Source organism: Zootoca vivipara, chromosome 4 (assembly GCF_963506605.1).
Source record: "Zootoca vivipara chromosome 4, rZooViv1.1, whole genome shotgun sequence".
Taxonomy (NCBI): Eukaryota; Metazoa; Chordata; class Lepidosauria; order Squamata; family Lacertidae; genus Zootoca; species Zootoca vivipara.
The window spans coordinates 38232891-38257354 of record NC_083279.1 but is presented as its reverse complement, the minus strand read 5'-3'; the positions used below and the strand labels follow the sequence as shown (position 1 = coordinate 38257354).

At 41.5% G+C, this 24464-nt stretch overlaps 1 protein-coding gene across 1 annotated transcript; it reads right to left on the bottom strand.

The window, feature by feature from the left end:
* Positions 1 to 1655: 1655 nt before the first annotated feature.
* On the bottom strand, positions 1656 to 21816 carry BEND2 (BEN domain containing 2). The gene is made up of 12 exons (XM_035114642.2): positions 21542 to 21816; positions 18586 to 18747; positions 17941 to 18086; positions 17336 to 17404; positions 17104 to 17178; positions 16732 to 16836; positions 15313 to 16090; positions 14374 to 14574; positions 13430 to 13551; positions 12767 to 12959; positions 10457 to 10660; positions 1656 to 9426 (listed from the first exon to the last, which is right to left on the bottom strand). The coding sequence occupies exons 1-12, from the start codon at positions 21552 to 21554 to the stop codon at positions 9257 to 9259; spliced, it is 2238 nt and encodes a 745-aa protein (XP_034970533.1). The 5' UTR covers positions 21555 to 21816; the 3' UTR covers positions 1656 to 9256.
* Positions 21817 to 24464: the final 2648 nt, after the last annotated feature.

Genomic DNA, 24464 nt, shown 5'->3' with positions numbered 1-24464 from the left:
AGCACTCATGTGGCATGTGTTTTACGTTCTCTATTGTTCTGACATGTACATAATATTTTCAGTTCTGCAACAGCATGCTCTTTGGGAAACAGTTAGACTTTCAAAACATACCACTTACAAATCATGTAAGCTGCCTTCAGATGTTGCCCAGCTGTTCCAGCATCTAGGTACCTTGACCTTTATCTTAGTCAATAAATTTTATCTGGAATTTTAAAAATTCTAATCTTGGTCACTGTGCTAAAATCCTGGAATGTTCTTTTGTGCTTCTCCCTCTTGCTTTGTTGTTTTTGCTAGAAATACTGTACTAATGTATAGTAGTACCGTAGATAGCTGTGACAAACAGTCCACTATAAAAAGCATCAACAATGTGCATGGCCCAGTGTATTTCCCCCTGGGTGTTGCAACTCAACTGCTTCCTTCTGCCATAGTAAAATGCATCCTGCCAAGTTCTTTATGGCCCACTGAGGACCATTACACATTGCAGAATAGCAAACCTGGATTTGCCAATGACTGTACATTCAACAGGGAGCTACAGCCAACCACAGGTCTATATTAAATATGTTTAGGTGTACACCTAAAATGTAACATGTGAAATCACAAAACTGAGCATCTATTGGATAAGGCTGTATATTTGAACTGGTAGTTCTGTGAGGAGCTTTGGATTTTTTAAAGGATATTTCTTGCAAAAAATGATATTTTAATGGGCATTTAATGGGATATTTTATATCTCCTCCCATATTTCCTAGTTATCTGCTCTAAGCCACTAGGTCAGAGTGGGCTATGAATTTAAATAAATGTAACACATAAATGAATGAAAGCAATTTAGTGCTCTGCAGCTGTTTCCCCCCCCCTTTTATTAGATGCATATAAATTAAGGAAGCCTTTCAGTTTATTAAATATCACTTGAGTAATCAGCTTGCAGCAACTTCAGTCTATGAGTAAACTGAAGCTATCTAGTGAATTTGGGGAGCAGTTAAAATTTGTAGTAGATTATTATTATTATTATTAATTTTATATACCATCCTTTATCTAAAGATCTCAGGGTGGTGGTGTACATTACAAAACATCCATGATAAAAACATAGTAAAAAGCATACTGACAAGACAGTCTAACAGTAAAATAATCATAATAGTAGCAGTCCTCTGTCCCATACTTTCACAGGCCATGGATTATTTAATAGCCATAGGCCTAGGTAAAGAGGCATGTTTTTGCCTGGTATCTAAAGACATGCAATTCTGGGCTGCATCAATAGGAGTATAGCATCTAGATCTAGGGAAGTAATAGTACCACTGTATTCTGCTCTGGTCAGACCTCACCTGGAGTACTGTGTCCAGTTCTGGGCACCACAGTTCAAGAAGGATACTGACAAGCTGGAACGTGTCCAGAAGAGGGCAACCAAAATGGTCAAAGGCCTGGAAACGATGCCTTATGAGGAACGGCTTAGGGAGCTGGGTATGTTTAGCTTGGAGAAGAGAAGGTTAAGGGGTGATATGATAGCCATGTTCAAATATATAAAAGGATGTCATATAGAGGAGGGAGAAAGGTTGTTTTCTGCTGCTCCAGAGAAGCGGACACGGAGCAATGGATTCAAACTTCAAGAAAGAAGATTCCACCTAAACATTAGGAAGAACTTCCTGACAGTAAGAGCTGTTCGGCAGTGGAATTTGCTACCAAGGAGTGTGGTGGAGTCTCCTTCTTTGGAGGTCTTTAAGCAGAGGCTTGACAGGCATATGTCAAGAATGCTTTGATGGTGTTTCCTGGGTTGGACTGGATGGCCCTTGTGGTCTCTTCCAACTCTATGATTCTATAATTATGGTGCCAGGTGAGCCTCTCTGGGGAGAGCAGACCACAATCAGGGAGCCACCACAGAAAAGGATGTACCTGTATCAGCAGTCACTTTGTTAAAACATGTTTCTTTTCAGCCAAGTTTAAAGCTATTCTGATAGAAACTGGCCTTTTTAGGCCTGGAAAATGTGCTTAATTTTTAGATTTGTGGAATACCACAATAATGATGTGATACAAACTTGCTTTGTACCTTTATTTTCATAGATCTCACCTTCACAAAAGGAATACAGGAATATTGCGCCATAACCCTGCACAGGAATTGTCAGGGGGACTCCCTACAGGGAGCCTCCCCCCATCATCCTGACCAGCACTTCGCCCAGCAACAGCGCTAGCAGCGGGTCAGGGGGAAGCGGATTGGAGGAGGGAAGGCTCAGTGAGACATAACGCTCTGGGGAACAGACGGTGGAGGAAGGGCTCAGCGAGGCATCAGAGCCCCTGCACCACTCTGGCCAACAAGTGGAGGAGAGACGGCTCAGGGACGCGTCGGAGCCCAGACACGGCTCCAGCCAGCAAAGGGAAGAAGAGGCACCGCTCCTTCCGGCGCCTGAATTGAGGCATGCGCCCAAACGCAGGGCTAAGAGGCAGCGTTTCGGGGTGCCCAGGTTATTATGCTGGCCCCAAAGCAGACGGGCGCCATTGCTGGATTTTGAGAGTGACCAGGAGGTCATGTTTTCTGCTATCTCTGCACTGTAAATAGTATGCACAATAAAACCTTTAAAGACACAACGGACTGGAGCGTCTTTACTCGGGAGTAGCCGCAACAACTCCCTGGCAGGAATGGTAGAGATATTAAGTTCATTTCATATTTTAAAAGTGACTCTTCCTAATTCACACCTCTTGAAACATTAGCTGAAGGACCTATCATTCAACACCAAATGCACATACCGTATTTGGGGAAGGTGTAAATAAAAATGCCCAGTTTTTAATGCTTGACATTTTATTATTTTTTATATTCTGCTGGAAGCTGCCCATGGGCGGGGTATTATTAATTATTATTATTACTACATATAAAATACATAATGGAGTAATTAAAAAAGTGTATTAGGTAAAAATGCCTATGTAAACAAATATATCAAGAGAAATGTGCCCTAAAATGCTGATGTGAAGTTTTTTTTTTTAAACCAACGGAGGCAGGAAATATAGTGAACTGAATTTAAGCTTGGAAAACCGAGAAAAACTGAAATTGACAGATTCAAGCAGCCTTAACTCTGAACAGTGGTAAGTTTTAATAAATATACTGGCGCTGGATTGAGGCCCCAAAGCTTTCTGTATTTTCCCTTCTCATGCACCATATGTTTTGTTCTGCTGTGCTGTTGAAGAACAATACTAAAAGCCTCCTGAGGTTAATTTTACACCTGTAAAACCTTCTGGATTAAAATCAAATTTCTGAAGGCAAGCAGCTCAGGCATCTGGCTTATAATGGCTGCATAGTGCATTTAAATCCCAGTGGCTTGACTTTCATTGGAAATCCTCCCCCTTCCTTCATTTTCTTCTTAGTGTCCCAGTTATCAAAGATTCCACTTTGCTTTTCATCCCAAAATTTTAAAAAGATTCCTCTGAGATAGGAAACTTACAGATAGTGGTTTTGGTGCTGTTTTGGACTTCATTAGCACCCTGGGCTTGGTTTTTGTGCGATCAGCTTCTTTGCTTCTTTTTCACGGTTTCAGAATAAAAGGCACATATTTGCTAAGAGACATCCTGCTGTAACTACACTACAGAGCCTGGGTTGTTAGAGGGGCATAAAGCAGATTTAAGATTATCCACATGGGTTCTGTGGCTGATCCTGGTGATATACAAGATAGCTTGTTCTGTCTCTTAACACCTATGATGATTTACTAATCCCTGGCTCTGGTAGGAAGTCCATAATAATAAATTCAATATATGACTTATTGTGTCACTTTCAAGCCTTAACGGCAGAAGTCAACTATTTCCCCCAATGGTCCTTTTCTATGAAGAAAAACTGCTTTTAGCTCAATGTTTGGTCCCGACTCAGTTTTAAGAGATTAAGACTTGATCGTGCTAGTTTGTTTTAAATTCAGATTTCTTTTTAAACTATTCTTTTAGACACCATTTAGTAAATGTAGCGGATGTGCGTCGGCTGTGTGTGTATTCTATACTGTATAATATGAATTGATGTGATTCATGGCAGTCTTTCACATTACTGAGTTAGTTCATGCCATTGACCATGCTCTCAAAAAGTGCCTAACCTTCCAAGTCACTCTGTTGACTCAGTTTTTCCATAAAGCTAAACCATTTTTCTCTCCCTCTTTTTCTATTCTGAGAAATGAAATCAAGCTCATTGGGAAATATCCAGAGTTTTAGAGAGGAAGGGATAGGGAGGAGATGGTACAGGTAGAAAGGTTTGGGGAGGGGGTTGGAAATCATGTGTTTTGACAGACAGGTCTAGCTTTAAGTCACTCTGAATTATTTTCCAGTGCACTCCAATCACAGTGATTGGATGCTGAAGTAAACATGGGAGGGCCAAAACCAAACTGCAAATTTAAATTACTATTTAATCCCCTTATATGACCTCACCGCTAATGATTTAGCAGACAATTCAGCAGATTTGGGTGCAGACAACAGGGCTTTTTTTCAGCTGGAACTTGCCGGAACACAGCTCCGTCACCTCTCAGGTGGGCACCACTGCCATTATAAGAACAAGTGAGGAGTTCATGGTGAGTTCTGGCACCTCTTTTTCTAGAAAAATAGTACTGGCAGACAGTATCTCCAGCCGGATAACTTCTTCCAGCTGCTCCAGGCTTCCCGCTCGGTACTTCTCCACCACCCCCTCCTCCAAGCTCCCTCTCTTTTGTCATCCTCTCATCTAATCTCTGGTCTGCTTCCCAACAGTAGTAGAATAGGTCTATTTATGTCTCAGCCAGCCTATCCTTCAATCTGATTTGACAGGCATAGTATTTCCCTGCCTTCATCAGACTACCTATTCTGTCCAATGAATGATCAAGACTTTCTGTCCACTAAGCCAGTCAAAAGTCTAATTCACTATCCTCAGGATTAAACCTCACCTAGTTTCCCCAGACCAGACAGGTACTTACTTAACAGCCAACTGTTTTTGTCTGCCAATACAATTTATTTTAAAATAGAGTTACAGTTGCCTTGGTTATAGCAGAACTGGGAATGATTACTATCAGGGTGCGTTTCTTTTGTACAGTTTTACTATAGTAGAGCTTGGGAATACCACCGGTAGATTCTTCTGCTCTCCAGCTGAGGCTGTTTTACTATCATGAGTTTTTAAGATTGATGACAATTCTGCTATAGCAATATTGTATACTTTCCAGTGATACCTACCTCCCAAATACATATTTGTACACACACAAATGGTCTTATAGGCTACTTTTTACAAATACATGGACTCAGGCACATCATTCAGAAATGGAAGGCGGGGGGATGGGACAGAAATGGTCCCATATATTTTGGGGGGGACTAACCCAAACCCTTAACCCTTATCCTGCTCAGGGGAAAAAATAATTTTGTCATCTTGTTACTGGATAATGCATTAGCACATTAAACAATGGGTTTACCAGGATACTGTTTTATATACATTATATGTCTCAATGTCCTTGTAACATCATAGCAAGCTGGAAATGTTTTGAGATTCCAGCTAAGGATAATCTTGGTCAAAATTGAAGGTAAAGGAAGTTTGGAAGGAGAGATTGTGGTTGAGTTTGGCGGATTTGGTAAGTGCTGCTGGTTTTTAAAAGGGTTTTTCAAGGGTTTCCAGAGCTTTAGAGGATGTTTGCAGGCTTTTTCAATGCTGTTCTCAATAGACACGATTTCACTTAAATGTAGAGTCCCAGAATATAACCCCTATGTAAATGGAGAGTTGCCTGTACATCATCTTGCACTGTATTAAATGTCACATAAGGACCAATGATTGTATAATGTTGTCACAATGCATTGGAGACCAATTATTTTAATCTGAAAAGGGGAATTCTGAAGGGCTTGGCTTCCTCAGTTTCAACTAGAACTGGATGGGCAGGGACATGGCCATTGATCATAACTCAGATTCCCAGCCCCACCATTGTATTTTCAGGTAGAACATGAAGCTTGCAAATTGGGATAAAGAACTGTAAATATATAAAGGGCATTTTAATGGACGCACTCTAAAAACCAGCACTAGAGCCATGTGGCTGACCTCCGGATGGGGGCAATAGGCCTCTAGGAATTTCAGATCTAGTGTCTGAAATAACTAAATAAATAGAAGAGCTTCACATGTGAAGGCTATTGCAGCAAAATTAGGTGCACAGCTGAGGCTGTAAATGCAACTATGAGTTTAGGCCTTAAGCAGCAAACTGAAATATAAACTTCTCCAAATAATCCCAAAAACTATAAAAGATTGTACACATTCAACTGAGCTGGTTTGTATAATATGATGAAATAAAACTACCAGGTGTTAAATGTAAACAACAAAAAGGAAAAAGATAGGGACAGGTGATTGTAACTTGGAAAGCAATACCTTGGAGTTACATTAGACAAAGAGGAAGAAAACTCATTTATAGTTTATAATAAATATTTCAGATTATTTATGCAGAAATGTCAGACAAAACCTATTCTAAACGAGAACTGAAACCCACAATAAAAATGTTCTACTTTATCAAAAATATGTGCCTAGCTATCATCCTTACATCATATTCAAATGTGAGGTGATGTCCTGAACCCCTGGCCTACCTGGCAGCAAGTCAGTGTGTTAAGTCCAAAGTCCTGGGGTCAAGCAAAGTCCAAAATCCAAAAGTCAGGAAACACAGTCCAGATGTCAATCCAAGTAGTCAAGTCTGAAGTCCAGCAGCCAGGATACAGTCCAGAGTCAAACCCAAAGCACAGTCCTGTAGACATCCAGGAACATCCAAGGCCCAGCAACATGGGCTGCTGAGCAGACACAGCACTTCAGCTCTGCTTCACTTTTGTACTTTGCATGCTGATTGCAGCATCTGGGCTTGATGACGCATGCGACCCTCACCTGTTCCAAGCCTACTCCAGCTGAGAAATCATACACTTCCTCCCAGAGCTAGCAACCTCTACCTGGCCAGCTAGTGAGCTATGGGCCCTTGCCTACCTCAGCCTCCTAAAGTCCCACTCCCACTCAGAGCCCACTGTGTTCATGGAGACAGGGGTTCCCCTGCTGGTTCCTGTGCACTGACCCCCATCCCCTCCATCACCCTGTGAATACTTCTTTCCCCACCCCCTGCTTGCCCCAGGGTGTCCCCATCCCAGCTACACCCCTTTCTGGGATCCTCTTCCTTCTCCCCGTCGCCCTGCCAGTTCATGACTGGTGAAGGGAAAGGGTGAGGGAAAAGATGCAAACCAGTTTTGGTACCAGGAAAAAGAAGTTAGCATTTTTTGGTCCTTTATTCAGTTGTGGATATCTGCTACCACTCCCTCAGACTCAACACTGTTTAGGCAGACCCTGCATCAACTGCATGATTCACTTTCTGATATTGTACAACATTTCACTATCTATTGAAAGTGCTCCCAAATTAAAATTATACCCCATGTGAAAAATTTACACATCAGAAAGAAGTCTAACCACCCTGGTATAGATGCACAAGGAATTAACCCACAGAGAACTTGTATTCCTTCAAAAACTCAGGAAAACAGCCACTTTGTGCTCCTCCTTGGGCTTCCATTACAGTGGTACCTTGGTTCTCAAACTCAATCCGTTCTGGAAGTCCATTCAAAACCAAAGCGTTCCAAAACCAAGGCACGGTTTCCCATAGAAAGTAATGCAAAATGGATTAATCCAGTACGTACATTTCTGAGCACAATTCAAAGTGTTGGTGCTGACCTTTAAAGCCCTAAATGGCCTCGGTCCAGTATACCTGAAGGAGCGTCTCCACCCCCATCGTTCTGCCCAGACACTGAGGTCCAGCGCTGAGGGCCTTCTTGCGGTTCCCTCACTGCAGGAAGCCAAGTTACAGGGAACCAGGCAGAGGGCCTTCTCAGTAGTGGCACCCGCCCTGTGGAATGCCCTCCCACCAGATGTCAAAGAGAAAAACAACTACTAGACTTTTAGAAGACATCTGAAGGCAGCCCTGTTTAGGGAAGCTTTTAATGTTTAACAGACCATTGTATTTTAATATTTTGTTGGAAGCCACCCAGAGTGGCTGGGGAAGCCCAGCCAGATGGGCGGGGTATAAATAATAATAATAATAATAATAATAATAATAATAATAATAATCCGTTCTAGACTTTTAAAAACCTCTAAACCAGCAATTTAACATGAATTTTACTAACGAGACCATTGATCCATAAAATGAAAGCAATAATCAGTGTAAAGGTAAAGGTAAAGGGACCCCTGACCATTAGGTTCAGTCGTGACCGACTCTGGGGTTGCACGCTCATCTCGCATTATTGGCCGAGGGAGCCAGCGTATAGCTTCCAGGTCATGTGGCCAGCATGACAAAGCCGCTTCTGGCAAACCAGAGCAGCACACGGAAACGCCGTTTACCTTCCTGCTGTAGCGGTTCCTATTTATCTACTTGCATTTTGACGTGCTTTCGAACTGCTAGGTTGGCAGGAGCTGGGACCAAGCAACGGGAGCTCACCCCATCACAGGGATTCGAACCGCCGACCTTCTGATCAGCAAGCCCTAGGCTCAGTGGTTTAACCACAGCGCCACCTGGGTCAATAATCAGTGTACTGTACTATAAAAGAAATAAGACAGTATTGTAGATGATTAAAAAAAAACTTCTTACCTGCACTGATGATAGTCATTGTTTGGATGGGGGGCTTTTATCCATTTCTGCAGTCACTCAATCAGTAGCTGAACTGGGTTCCACACAGTCACAAAAACAAATTAACCAAACATAATCCATTCTGGAAGTCTGTTTGACTTCCAAAATGTTCGAAAACGAAGGCACAGCTTCTGATTGGTATAGGCGCCCCGAAAACAATAGCCGACAGCCGCAACGGACCTTCAGCTTCCAAAAAAGTTAGAAAACCGGAACACTTACTTCTGGGTTTTTGGCATTTGAGAACCAAGGCGTTTGAGAACCAAAGTACCACTGTATTCTACCTTGTAAACCATCTCCAGTGTAACTAACATACACACACCATTTGCATGTAATTTCTCTTAGGAATAGCATTTCTCAGCAGAAGACACCGTGCATCGAGAATGAGTTTCCTCAATGCCTGTCATCCTCTACAGCAGACAGAAGCATCACTGACACAAGATAGAAACCAAATTCTTACTCTGATCTACTAAATTTCATCTTGTTAAGAATACTAAAACTCTTCAGTTGACAGCTACTGAAAATAAACTAGTTTACCACATCTTGAAAAAAGTCCACTGTGACTGTAGCAGAGTCTACATCTGAGACAGTTATGGCTGACAGACTAGAAAGTTGCTTTTATATTGTTATACTGTGACAGGGTTTCACAGGGAATGTTTTGAACTTCATGACAGTGGAGGTGGTTTAGCTGATACTTTGCTTTGGACTCCAGCTGAGGCCTTTTTATGGTCAAATCTCAGGCTGCGAATTGTGCTGTTTATAGCTGCAACACATGCTTTCCAGTCAGATCCAGTTTCCTTCAGCTCAAAAGATGGGTAAGTCTCTTGCAGAAAGTCTAATAAAAAAAAGCAAGTTACAAATTATTGTTTATTCAAGTTTTATATTGCTTAGTAGGTATTGAGTTATACGCTGTTCAGATCAGACAAATTAAAGGCATCCTACTTTGAAGAGAAAATGCTACAGTACCCGTAACTGCTTCTGACAAGCAACTACTAAATCAGGAATCCTACAAATGAGCAATAAATGCCTTTTGGAACAGCCTCATCAACATGATTGCTCCTCTGGTGCTGTGGAGCCCTGGTATTCTAGGGAGCAGCGTGTGATGAAACAGGATGGAAGATGGTGGCACAGAACGCGCTCCAAAGCAGAGATTAGGGCGCATAATTGGACCTACCGTGTGGCAATAAGGGCAGCAAAGAAGTCCTACTTCACAGCCTCTAGTAATCATCCAGCAGAACTCTTATGGACCATCTGGAATCTGGTCTCATGTGCTGGTGGGGACAGGCATTTGGAGGCTTGCTTTGACCATTTGGTTCATTATTTTGAGGATCAAGTAATTTGTCACTGCAGCAATTTAGATGCTGCCATTATTGTAACAATTCCACCTTGACCACTGAAATCTCTTGATGGGGCACTTCTGGTGGGTTGGCCTGAGATTTGGTTGGCCTATGCAGCAAAGACCAAACCTTGAAAGTGGCAGGCCCTGCTTTGGAACGCCCTACAAGTAGAGGTTTGGCAGGAAGCCTCCCTGCCTCCTTTTAGACATACAGTATTCTGAAAGAGGTCTTGTTTAGACAGAGCTCCACAATATGATTTTCTCTTTTTCACCAACCAGTATCTCCTGATGTTTTACCAATGTTTTAAATCTTATGGATACATTTACTGATTTTATTATATTTTGTATACCATCCTGATATATCTTGTTAAAGAGCAGTTTATAAATATTTGAATAAATATTTCACAGCTCAGTCCTATATAATGTCTGCTCAGAACCAAATTGCACTGAGTTCCATGGGGGTTACTCTCCCGTTAAATTGCCTTTAGGGATTGCAGTCTGAATCTCTCCTATTGAAACCGTTACTGACCTCTAAGAGCATTTATTTTGTTACAGTCCAGTGGATGTGTGCCACGGTCCAGATTGCCATACACATTGCTTTTTATCAGGATATTCTCTGTGAACAGATGACGTATCAGGTAGCGTGCTGAAAGTTCTGGCCGAGTTTTTCCCTTGGCTGCATAAATAACTGAAAAGGGCAACTGGACATTCCTTGATGGGTTCCCAAGGTGTGCTGGAGAGGAGGTATTATTATCATCATTATTATGAAAAAGATTTCAAACCCTGTTCTTTAAGCAGAATGGCTCAAGAATGGTTGACAAATGTCAGCCCTAAGATTGTCAGCGTGAAAGCAGGGACCATCTAAAAAGCTTAGAAATCTAACTATCCTGTTTTGTTCTAAGTGGAATGGTTTCATGTTTGTTTTCAAAACTGATTAAAAATGAAGCGTTCTGTGACTAGTGAGCAGATTTCTCATAATTCTATAAATGCCTAAGGTAGATAACTAAAACAAACCCATGTCTGCATGCTCAGTCTAAACTGAAGCAGGGTAAAAAATGAAGGAAGATTTATCAGTCAGACTGCTAAAAGTAATTTAACTTGTGAGCTACCCAGCTAGATTTAACCCACCAGCCACTACTATGCTCTGCAAGCTGCTTGATCCCCCCCACCCCCATTAATTGAAATTGAAATACTTTGTCACTTGTAGAACTTGCATACAGTGAGATTACACAGGCACCCCCACTCTCTTAGTCTTAATTCCCCTCGTTTACTGATGCAAACCCACCAAACCCGAAAGTCAGTTGCCCTGTTGGTGCGACTAATCATGCTTCTATATCTTCTGCCCAAGGGCAGGAGATCAAGAAAGTGCCGGCCGGGGTGTGAATCATTCCTACGATTTTTCTTCACTCTCCTGAGGCAACGGTCTTCCGTGATGTCATCCAGTGGATTCACGGGACAGCCCATAATATTTTGTGCTGTATTTGCCACCCTCTGTAGGCACTTCCTATCCGTTGATGTCAAGCCAGCATACCACACCATGATGTAGTATGAAAGGACACTTTCTATTGTGGACCAGTAGAAGGAGATCATCAAATGTTGATTGACATCGTTCTTTCCCAATACTCTAAGGAAACGGAGTCTCTGTTGGGCTTTCTTAACCACCTGGGTTGTATTGATTTTCCAAGTAAGGTCTTCACTGAGATAAACTCCTAGGAATTTAAAGGAAGAGACTCTCGCTACACAGCCCTCCCCAATGTACAGCGGGGCTAGTTCTCCTCTCTTCCTCCGAAAGTCCAACACCATCTCCTTTGTCTTGCTATTATTAAGGTGCAAGTTGTTCTCTAGGCACCATGTAGATATTATTTGGACCTCCCCTCTATATGCTGATTCGTCTCCACCTGTTATTAAACCCATTATGGTGGTGTCATCTGCAAACTTAATAATTGCAGTAGACGAGTCAGATGATATACAATCGTATGTATACAATGAATACAGGTAGGGACTTAGCACACATCCCTGTGGTGTGCCAGAGCTGATTTTTAAGGAATTAGATGTTACTTGTCCAGTCCTCACTGTTTGTGTCCACTCTATCAGAAAGTCTTTAATCCAGCCACATATGGTAGAAGAAAGGTTCATGTCAGTCAGCTTTTTAATGAGGATGTCCGGAAGGATGGTATTAAAAGCTGAGCTATAATCAATAAACAACATCCTGACATAGTTCTCCGGTTTCTCTAGATGACTTGCTGCAAGATGAAAGGTGGTAGCTAGCGCATCATCTGTGGACCTATTTCTTCCATAGGCAAACTGATGTTTATCAAAGTCCGGTGGAAAGCAAGTTCTAAGGCAGGCATCCCCAAACTCTCCAGATGTTTTGGGACTACAACTTCCATCATCCCTAGCTAACAGAACCAGTGGTCAGGAATGATGGGAATTGTAATCCCAAAACATATGGAGGGCTGGGTTTGGGGATGCCTGTTCTAAGGTGTTGAAGGACCAGTCTTTCGAAGCATTCCATCACTACAGATATTAATGCAATAGGTCTGTAGTCATTCAGACAGGTAACTGCCGTTTTCTTTGGAACTGGGGCAATAGGAGCTGCTTTTAAGCATGATGGAACACAAGCCGTTTGCAGGAAGATGTTAAAAATCTTTGTCAGGACCCCTGCTGGTTGATCAGCACAATTTTTGACCACTATCCCCAGCACCCCATTCTTTCCCTCTTAGGCAGATAAGGGGGGAAATGCAGGGTTTAAAATGCCTGGAGGACTGTTTTACTGTGTTTGCGTACTGCATATGGCTTGCACAGTTCTGACATGGAAAATGAAGGTTCAGCAGCTTACCCATTGGCTCTAAAGAAGGCGGTTCACTGGAAGAAGGTGCGTGATGGAGATTATTATCCCCTGTTGAATTTTGAAGCTGGTTTGATATTGAACTGGTTTGAGAATTGATGTCACTCTCTTCCTCAATATCAATTAAATCTACACACATGGATGTGTCTGGAGCTTCAGGAGCTTTCTCTTTTCCCTCAGTGATCTATGAAGCAATGCAGCAGGGAGGAATATTTCCATAACTAATGTAAAAGTGCAGTAATAAACCTCTACAAATACCATAAGGAAGAAACTTAAATGAATTAAAGCAAGAACAATATTGTCTATTGTTTTATTTCATAGTATTTTCAATTCAGTAAGCTATGTTATTTTTGCTCTTGGCAATAGCAGTTGAAGGAGTCCACTGACACAGTAGCAAAAGAGGTAAGCATTCTTCTGTAAATTCTCTATTCAATGTGAAACATTTGGAGCAAAGGTCGTGAATTACTACTTCAGTAACTAGAGATCTATAAATATTTTGTATCAACAAGCCTGAAACATGCTTAATACTTTCTGGATTTCAGTGTTTATTACTGTATTAACTTCTGATTTCAAACTTAAAATAACTGCTCTCAGAGCAATGCAGTCTGGGCTAGGATGTGTTTATAGAGGCGTCAACACAAAGAAAGAACTTACTGGACTTGTTTTGCTTTCATAACGTAAGGAGCGGATCATTGCATTCACATTTGTAATACAGGTTTTCCAGTCTTTCCCATGCTCACTTAGATCATAACTTGGGAAAGAAACAGCAAGAAATTCTGCATTCAAAAACACAATTATTATTTTTTAAAGCACACTTACGTTACTATGAAACACTGCGCTTCTGTTTTAATTAAACCATTTTGAGAGCTTGTATAGATTGAAATATTTATGAAAATAAATATTGATTACCTGATTATAACCAGACAAAGGCGACTAGGTAGTCAAATATGATAAGAGTATTTCAGCAAGCAAAGAAAACCCTATTTCATCTGAACTGAATTAAGTGCATGTATACCACCAGGCAAATTTGTTTGCTCCAGTCGCAATAGGAACTGCCATTTTTGTGTGTGAATGTATGAAAAAATGCAGTTTTTTAAATACTTGCAAGTATAATCAGACTTGCAAGTTAAAGGCAACATTAGGGAAAGAATGTCTGCAGAGGAGAAAAAGTGCCCAGTGAGGGTGGTGCTTAAACCTTCTCCTATTCACTGGTTCTACCCCTTTCCATTGTCTCCTAGCCATATTTCTTTCTGTTGTTCTAGGCAGCTGGGGATAAAAAAAGGAGAAAACCACTTGAGAGAGAAGGAATTGTGGGTGAGAACTGGCAGGGAAATGATTAAGCACTTTTCTTCTTGGCTACTTCCTACCTACTGTTCTACTATCTAAATATTGGGAGAAAACACGAAACTGGAAACCCTGTCTGAGTCTTATTATGTAGTTCTGGCCTAAGGAACTACCAAGGGCTGAAAATCTAACTCCTTCTCTTAAACCAGTGTGACAACAGACGGCGGTGAGCGTCCTTGGGGCGATATCACCCCTCTCAGGGATGACACCTGGGGCAAACCGCCCCCACCTTGCTCCGCTACTGTGTGACATACCTCTGATTGCAGCGACCGTGTTTGGGTCTAGTGTCCTGCGTCCTCGAGCTCTTGTACCCATAACACTGCATAGCAATGTTTCTTTTGGGAATAAAACCCGGACCAAGTAGCGTGCAGCATACTTTGGCACAGTCTTTTGCCACGCTTTCATCAAATAGTTGCCAAGGACCTTCACATTCCGCTTTGGATCACCAATAAACTCTAGATAAAAGAAAATATTCGAAGAGTATCAAAACAAAATTGCACTGCACCCACTGAAAGTCCTCCGAAGTGGCATTCTGGGCTTCTAACATTTCACAGACATGGTCCATGTGTTTGGAAGCTCTGCCCCCCAAGAGGTCCAGTAAAGACATAATTTTTCTAATCTCTTAACCATGATTAAGACACTGGGAATGGGCCATAGACTCCTTACCCCTTCTCCTGCAGCACATGAACTTCCCCATCCCTGCTCTTTCCACAAATAACAGTAGTGAAGTATTATTTCTACCCAGATAGTAATGCTAACCATCCTTGCAAAGTCTGGTTGCAAACTTCAGTGAGCTGTAGGGAAAGCCTCCTAAATATTCAGTCAAAAGAATAACACTAAATAAAAAAGGAAAGGAAAAGGATGAAACACAGAAGCACCTTTTAAAATAGTGACAGGCTGAGTGATGGAAAGGGAAATGGTTGGAGGATAGTGGCTGCTATGAAAATACAACCTGCCATTATGCCCTTGTGACCAAAGAGCAGGTACAATAGAGATGCCCTTTGCCTTTATGGAGCAGGAAGTGAGAAAGCAGAACATTGGTGCTATGAGAAACAGTGGGTGGCTACTTTTCAGTTTAATGTAAGGATCCCTGTACATGCAAAAGAGTGGAATTAAAGAACGAATTAAGAGTATGCCTGTAAATCATGATTACAAGTGCTAAACACATTATTCTTATGAAAACTGTAACTCACCAAAATTATGACTCATAGAAGAAGAAGAGGAGGGTACCTCATTACTAATATCTGTACCACCGGTTGAAGTTCTGTAAGTTACCAGCATTTTTTTCCTCTCCAAACTGGTTTCAGGTAATATCACTGGTGGGGGTACAGCTGAAGATTCTACCGGAGCTGGACTATCAACTGCTGTAGCTGAAAGACTAGCTTGTGAAGGAAGGTCAGGCATCTTATTAGCTGTAACTGGTGTATACAGTAAACAACTAGAGGCAACAGCTGAACTGGCAGAAACAGAAGATGACGAGGGTGGCTCATTACAAATACTTCTACTTCCAGACGAAGTTTTATAAGTCACTGTCCTATTGTTTCTCTCCAAACTAGTTGCCGGTGGTGTAGATGCTACTGATGACACCACAGGTGAGGCTATTGCCAAAGATGCCACAGAAACAGAGCTTTCGTTGACTAAGGTTGCTAGATTGGTTTGTGAAGGAATATCAGGCATGTCACTAGCCATGTTGAATGGGGAACACAGTGAACGGGTGGAAACAATTGTAGGAAGTGGTGGACTCTGCCTGTGCGCAGGGGGCTGTGATTCAGGTTGAAGGGTGTGTGGAACTGGCTTGACTGCAGATCTGGTCAAAATAGGAGCTCTTTGTAGCTTAACCTTCATGGGTTGGCCCTGACATCCACGCCCAGGGGGTAAGATCTGACTTGGCCTTCTTTCTGTTGCCTTCTGGATTCTGATTTTTCCATGTGAGAGAGTTCTAGGACTTCTGTACGTAAACCCAAGTGGCCTCTGAAAAGGACAGAAAAACATTGAGCAAACACCCCAATTTGCCACACTGCTTGGCATTAGCCAGATTTGAAACAGTGGAGATTATCAGGTGGGTACATACTGGAGGCAGGAACACGCAAATGCTGTGCTTTGAACAAAACTGAATTTATATGTTCAGCTTTGTTTTACATCATGGTGTTTTTTTTTTAGCAATCTTAATCAAGCTATATAGTTATTTCAGCAACTTTGAAAAAAGTTATACAATATAGGCTAACCTTTTGTATGCAAACATTATGTTTTTGTGCAATGTTTTCCTATTACTATATACACAATATAGCATTGTAATAGAAACCAAATTTGGCCCCTGTTAGATGTACTTTGCTATCCCAAGCTGTACAGAGTTACCTGCCTCTGGTACAGGGTTAGGGGTGCACAGGAATGGGGGACCTGTGCCCTAGAGATACTGTTAGGCTACAGCTCCAATTACCCCTGACCATTGGCCATGCTGGCGCATCCCTGCTCTAGTGCATGGCCAGATTAGAAGCTTAATGCCATTTTTAAATCACCATGAAAGACAATAACAAAATCACCATTAAAGACAATAATAAAATTAACAAAACATCAACAAAAACTAATTGCAACTACAGCAATTTAATACTCACTGGTTTTAAAAGTAAAGGCTTTAACCGGGTGTGTTGAATTTCTGAGACCTTGCGATGAAGGCTCTCAAACTTCTCATCCAGTTTCAGAATGGCATCATACATGGCCTGCAAACATACATTTATTTATGTCAAATTGGAAGAGAGATTCAAAGCCATCTGGAACTCAAGGGAGAAGACCAGGAAACTGGTGCCTAAACCAACTTCTTGTTTTGGAAGAACTTATAAAAGCAAGGATGGAGAACCAGAAGTTGCTGGACTCAAACTCCTGTCTACCCCAGGCAATGGGGAGGGTGTAATGACATTTGGAGAGCCACACATTCCCTATCCATGACAAACGGCTTCTCAAACAAACAATGAAGGATGGCACTGTACCTGACAATAATTAAGGACTTCCATAAGAGTTTTCTGCTGATCTCCTGCACATGAAGCTTCAGATACAACACTTCCCTAGTGTAAAAAACAATGAAAATTTAACCCTAATCACAGGAAGAATTGGAAACAAAAATGATAAAATAAAGCTCTCAAATTTAAAAGAAAGCAATATTTTAATTTCTGCAGTTCCTCCTACAGAAAGGCTATAAATATTTTTAGGAAGTATACATACACATTCATAATCAGGGTCGTATTCATAAATAACATCTCCATCTTCATATTCAGGCTCTTTGGCTCTCATCTAATTAAAATATTGAAATAAATAATATAAATAACATTAATTATAGCTGATATGGCACTTATAATCATTTGTTATTATTGTTCCGTGGGCTAAGAAAAAATATTTTAATCCATACTAAGTTTTGTTAAGAAAAACAGAACGCTGGTGCCACACTGTGGATAAGAAATCCATTACATGGAAACGATCAATGTGCTCACCAGATACTGCTAATAGTTCATAGAAAGATAGTAAGCAGGGCTTATAGAAACAATCTGAATTGTTATATTTTTGAGTCATATTAGATACAAGTTTATATTTTAATGCTGGGATAAGCTGATTTCAGTCTTTTGCAATCTACTTAAAAAAAACTCCCTTAACCCCCTAGAATCTCTGTGACCCACATATGTATTTATTTTAAATTTATAAAGCAAGGGTGAATATTCAGGCTCCTTTACAGTTAAGGCACAACTAACCCGTCTTAATTGAGTGTAATATTTGTTTCGCTAATTGAAGAAGTAATGTTCCTAAATACAAGTAATTTATTGGAATATACTTACCCCCGTTAGAGAGGATGCAAGTTGGCGCCTTTTACGTAAATAAACTAATTCCATTTGTTCTGGATTGCGACTGAGCCTTGGCCCACTTGTTGAAAGATTTACCTGTGATTCAGCTTGCTCCTCTATATCCAATAAATCTTCATCACCTTATAAAAATGTAAGTTAATAAATGTCTTAATAAATGCCCTAGATACCACTCAAGAAAGATTTAATTTAGTTTTATACCTCACTGTCCCAATTAGTTAGTTTTTTTAATAGAATGCTACATTTAAAAAGTATTTGTTCTAATAGCAGTTATTTAATTTGCAGGTAAAGGTTACTGATTTTGATTTGCAGAGTACTATCTAAAGTATCTATACAGCATTTTACCATTACTTTGAAAGACAGCATGAACTTTGCTATGCAATATCTGAAATCCTAACCATAAGAAATCAGGTTTTCTGAAAACCAAACTTTTCTAGAAAATTTGATTCATTGTGGGTAAGATTTCCAATCTGGCACTGGAAGGGTAGAAATCTGCAGGTCACAAGTTTTGGATTGGCTACAGGACCAAGGCCAGACAAAAATTATGCTTCCCTAGATAACATCGCTGAACTAGGATGAAAAGTCATAATCATCTTTCAAAATGAAATTAAACATAATTACCATATGTAAGATGAGTTACATGGCGACCACCACACTTTCCTTGAGTGTTTTTTTCCATTGACAGACAACCTTGTGTTTCAGGTCCATTGTTTGTATCTTCCATTTCTGAATCATCAATTATTACAGTGTTGTCATCATCTTCAGTGTGCACTGCAATATAGCCTAAAACATGTACACAGCAGGGGAGATGAATTAGATGCTATTAAGTAGTTTACACTTCCCTGTATAAACCCAACAGCCCAATGTATCTACAATAAAAACCTTTTATTGAACTGTATAGATTTTATGGCTACTTTACTTTATAATTTAACATAACATAAATAAAGCAGCCTTTTCTCTCTCTCCCCATTCAAGTTAATGGAGGGATTCGGTTGACTTGCACTACTATCACAAACCTCCACTTTCCACATGATAAGTACTGCTCCTCCCAAGCAGTTATGACCACCCAGTCACAGAAACCGAAATACTGTAGAGAAAAGGCTGGAAGTCATCACAGGATGGAGGGAGTGTGGGGTTGGTAGGGGTTTTTTCTTTACTGTTTGTAAATATTCTTCTTTCTTATAAAGATTTTCAAATGAAAGTATAGTACAATGAATGTACTGTATAGCAGAATGGATGTATAGATTTATATATTCTTACTCGCCCCCTCTTTTTATGTATGTCTGTGTTCTCTTATTTTTGTAATATATGGAAGGAAGATCAATAACGGATTAAATTATTTTTTTAAAATGACCATCCAGTCACTGAGAATAAAACTTCATTCCCACAGATTAACTCTCATTCACCTGAGGTTAAAAAGATGAGGTGGGGCAGAGGGGAAGTGTAGTGAACCTGTTTTGCAGGTTTGAAGAGACTCGCAGGTATAATAGCAATAACAGTGTGCAGCTGATTCATATGGAAAAGCCCAGTAAAAGAACAATGCAATAAGTTAATCATAAAAGTAGCCTGCAATATCACAAAGGGGCAGAAGTGAGAGCAGAAACAAAACCAAGAATCAGCACTGTATTGTACTTAGTGGAGGGAATGCTGGATTGTGGATTGGACCCAGGGACTGCATCACTCATTTACTTCCTTATTAATTGCTTGGGGTACATTTCACTTTGTATCTATTAGAGCTGTGTTTGCTTCACTTTTCCCTTGTCTCCCTTTTTATTTTAGGAGGGAGGCTTCAGGCAAAAAAACAAAAACAAAAACAAGACTTTCCAGTGGTAATATTGGAAAGGATGATGTGTTCATTAGACTTTTAGATTATGCAAAGCACATGCATGTGCTTGCCCAATTATGCTCCTAATTGTCTCCTGAGTAGATTCCCCCTCCCCACTCACGCCAATCTATTGAGCAAAGCACACAGAATCCTAGTTTGACCTGGATACACAAAATAGGAGTTAATGAAATGTCTTGTTGGATGCTAAGAGTTACAGTACCCTATTATTAGGTATGAGGCACTTAAATTTTACCACAAGAATAAGTGTACCTCTTTTAAGGACACAAAACACAAGGATCAATGACAGCCAAAGAAAAAGACATCGGAACAAAGATGACAGCTGTACCATTCAATATGGCTCCATTCAATGCTTTTGGGGGCAAACCCCCTCTTTGTTAACTTTTGTGTTCAACATGGGTGTGAGACAATTTCTTGGTATGATCTCCCACCACTGGCTCTTTTGGATACTGCCTGGATGTCCTTATTTTATCTTATTTGTTTAAATTATTGTTTGAAATAGAAGCTTGGAAATGAAAGGGGGCAAATTAAGCACCTTTGAAAGGAATAATTTCACCTTTCCATTCTTGTTTTCAAAGGCACCTTACAAAATTATAGGAAAATTAAGCACACCACAAAGGTATAATTTCTACAACTCTCAGGAAGCTGCTGTTCTGAGCACTGGGTTGGATTTAGGTTTGATGAGGTCCTAAGCTACGGTACTGAAGGTAATGGGGCCCTTTATAAGTCCAGCTGTCCTTTGCCAACAACAAATTGTCTGTTTTTCTGTGACTGTGTTGAATATATGCTATATGGTAATTTATGGACCTAATTAATAGGTATCTGAAGCCATTTGCACATAACAAATAGGAGCCTACACAACACAAAACACTGTTGCTGTATGTAGGTTTTATTTTTAATCTTATATTTTGGAAATGTACATCCAGGTTCCCCCCTTTAAATTTAGTGAGGCCCTAAACTATAGCTTGTTTAGCTTAGACGTAAATCCGGCACTGTCTGCGCAGCCAGAACGGCCCTTTTACTCTCAGCTTTAGCCTAAAGTTTAGAGTTAGACGGACGACTGCGCTGTGTTGTACACACAATTGAGTGATCCTCCTTTCTGAGGAAACACGCGTAAGACTGCTCAAGGGGACTGCAGTCTTCAGCCCCACCGAGCACAGGGGGACACGGACCTGCGTCTCCCCGCCCTCTCCGCACGAGAACGGCTTCCTTGAGCCGCCTGCCATACAAACGGATTCCCGGTGTTCTTCAACGGCAACGCACGCGCAATGGCGAGGCAAGCATTTTCGTACATGCTCAGTTCCTTCGCGTAAGCACAAACCCAGCTACAGAAGGTGGGTGCCCGCGTCCTCCCCACACTCCGCGCTCACCAAGATAGCGAGATTCCATTATTCCCTCAGTTCAATAAGGTTTTATTCGCCCGGCAAATAAATCTCCTTAAGCCCGGCCTCGTTTCCCCCGCCCGTTAATCTCAAGCAGCCATGGTTCCCCCCTCCCCCGCACTCCATTACAAGCGCCGACGTAACGCTGACAGACGAGCGCGCTGCGCAATAGCAGCGCCGCTGAGCACGAGCGGGCCAATAAGAGAGCAGCACGGCAGTGGCACCTCGCGAACGGCTCGGCTGCTTGAGCAACGGCCGTTTGCGCGTCCAGCCGTTGGAAACGTTTCTTGTTTGCGCATGCGACCAGGCGGCGGGTGGGCTCCCGGCTCCCTGTCCGTTTCTAGCTTCTTACCTTTCGCAGACATGGTGCCGAAAGAAAGGAGGAGGGAGAGGAGCCGCGGACGGTCACGACGCGGCGAGGCCCAGCGACGGCACAGACCCGGAGTCGGGACGCGGAAGCGGCTGCAACGACGCGAGGCACAAAACAGTTTCGGTTACCCTTGCGGCTGCGCAGTAGGGACTTGGGCGCGTCTGGCAAACGGGCGCCCGAGGGAGGGCGCGCTGAGGTGGTGGTTTCCCCTGTCCCTTACAGCGTTTGCGGGAAACGGCCTTGAGAGAGTGCCCTTTCCTCCGTCGCCTCTCCCACCCTACGAGTTTTCAGGATGTGGTGACAGCAAGCACACGTTCAACAGGTTCTGTTTTCTGCGGCACATGCAGCCGTGGCTGGCACAGCAGCGCCACTATTCCCTCGCTGCTCACTTGGTTCGGTTGTGAGGGGACTGCAGAGGGATTCAAGAAATGAAAGAAACAAACCAGTACTGTACCTTGATCATGTGAGTTGCAGGTTAATTGGCTCGCAAAGTTGCTTGCCATTAAGGAGATACTTACTGAGCATGAAGTGTGCTCTCACTGTTTTCAGATGTTGTAGTAGACATTAGCTACTAGGAGACTTCCCTGAGTTCCGAAGAGTGCCTCTTTTAAGATAGTGCTTGCTACCTACAATTTTCATAAGTACTTACATTCAAAATGGTAAAATAAGATCCCTTGCAGCCCAGCACTAGTATTTGGTGTGTGTGTGTGTGTGTGTGTGTGTTGAGTTCTTTTCAAGTATCCTCCTTCCCATAGTACAGTAAAAACCCCACACGTTTGTTAAGTTATAAAAGGCGAAAGATTTATGCGATCTGAAGAGAAACCAGAATATAGAAATGAATAGTAATAATAAATCCCACTGCAAAAAAGGCACCTAGATGTTCCATTGTGGCGACCTAGGTTTAAGGTGCCACTTGGCGATTAGCTTAGATATATAGTTTCTAACACTGACTTCTCAGTCGTTATAAATATTCTACTTTTGGGGCTGAAATGAGGTCTAGAACTCAAACTAGCCTGGAATGTTCTTTTTTGTCTCATGTTTTTGGCAAGTCATGCAAAACTAGGTAAGGGGTTGACAATAGCAGTGCTATTTCCTGCCCTGTATTTCTTTCCTCGGGAGTACGGAGCTCACTTCCAGTTGAGCTCCGTAAAGTTACTACACTTTTCAGGAAGTGCCTTGAAAACCCACTTCTCCCTGGCTTACCTACAGAGTAAGTGTTGCATATTATTGTGTGCTGTTTGGCTGGTGTATTTTGTTAAAACTGTATTTTATTTCTGGGCTAGATGTGTACCAGTGATGTGTTGTGGTTGTATTGGTAGTTTGTATATCATCTTATTACTGTTTATAAAGTTATATTTTAATTTGTGTGTAACCGCCCATGAGAAAGTTCTGCTCATAAAGACAGCCTATGAATATTTTAAATGAGAATAAACAAATGGTGTAAGTTACAAAAATATTAGTGGAACTTTTGTGTGAGCCTGTGACCCAAGTCCATTGACTGAAATAATGTAACCCAAAGTTTTGGATCAATTTTGTAGACTGTAGGTGCATTAAACATGTTTACATATATAAGACACTTAGACAATTTCTACTATTTAGCATTTAGCAACAACAGAAGATTGAAATGCGCTGTTTCTGCACAAAAGTATTTTAGATCACAATTTGATTTTGTTTCCGTATCCTGACAAGACAGACATAAAAGGGAAACTGTGGGAACCAATGTGTGATTACTGGGGCTTTCTTTCAGATATTATTTGTAGCAATGAAACCCCTAAAATCTAGATTCCAAACTTTTTGACCACTTTTTGTGTGACAGCACACAAGCCTCTGCATGCTTAGTAAGCAATAACTTGAACAAAGGCTTGAATTCTGAAGTCATTTGCTAGAGAGTAAGGCCTGTTGAAGACAGTGAGGCTTCTGAGTCTGACTAAACATGCATAGGATTGCATATACCCTGGAAGTGGACTATTTATACTTTGAATGGTACAAAAGGACAAAATAAAATCTGAGTAAAATAGCTTTTAAGAAACTGGTTTTGGTATTTGATCTTTTTTTGGGGTGGTCTGTGCTCAGGGTTGGGTATAGTAAGAGTAAATTCAGAATAATAAAGGTGACTGTGTGTGCAAGTGGTATGATGAAGCTGGGGCTCTGCTATTGGTTGATGAACACTCGTGTAACTTTACCCTCTGCTTAATTTTCTTGTTTCTAGCACCTATCTGTTGGAAATGCTTCGTGGCAGAGTTGGGATTTAAACTTGCATCTAATGGTCCTAATCCAAAACTCCTACATTATAATACTGAGCAAAGATGAAATCTGCATAATGAATTTGTGGAATCTGGTGCCACAATAGATTATGATGACCTATAGCAAGAGTAGCTAAAGTGGTTCCCCCCAGAAGTTTTTGGACTACAATACCCACCAGCCCCGTCCAGCATAACCAATGGGGAAGGATGATGGGAGTTGTAGTCTAACATCTGGAGGACACCACATTGGCTATCCCTGGCCTATAGTTTAGGTGGCTTTAAAGGAGGATTAGACAAATCCTTGGAGGAGTCTGCTGCATGTTCTCATGTACTTGGGGGTAAGTCCCACTGAACTCAATGGATGGAGCTTCCTTCTGAGCAGACATACAGAGGATTGCACTACAGTATATGACTTATCGTTGGTTATAGATCAGGAGAGCTGTAGTCTACTTCCAGGTTTAGAAGAGGCATACTGTACATTTGAAGTACCACCTATTAGGGAGCAACTGTAAGGCCGGGCCATTGCTTTCATGCCCCTGTTTGTGAGCTTGCCAGAGACATTTGGTTAGCTGTGGTAGGAAAGGGATGTTGGACCAGGCAGACCTTTGGTCTGACCCAGCGGTTCTTGCATTGATTGCAGTGAAGCGAAGAGAATGAAGCAG

Bases quoted from the DNA above. Each gene is read 5' to 3' on its own strand.
- BEND2 (XM_035114642.2), bottom strand. The intron at 18,087-18,585 runs GTAATTATGTTT...CATTTTTATAAG, and splicing joins TGTAACTCATCTTACATATG to GTGATGAAGATTTATTGGAT. The intron at 12,960-13,429 runs GTAAGTTCTTTC...ATTGCTTCATAG, and splicing joins ATGAAAGCAAAACAAGTCCA to ATCACTGAGGGAAAAGAGAA.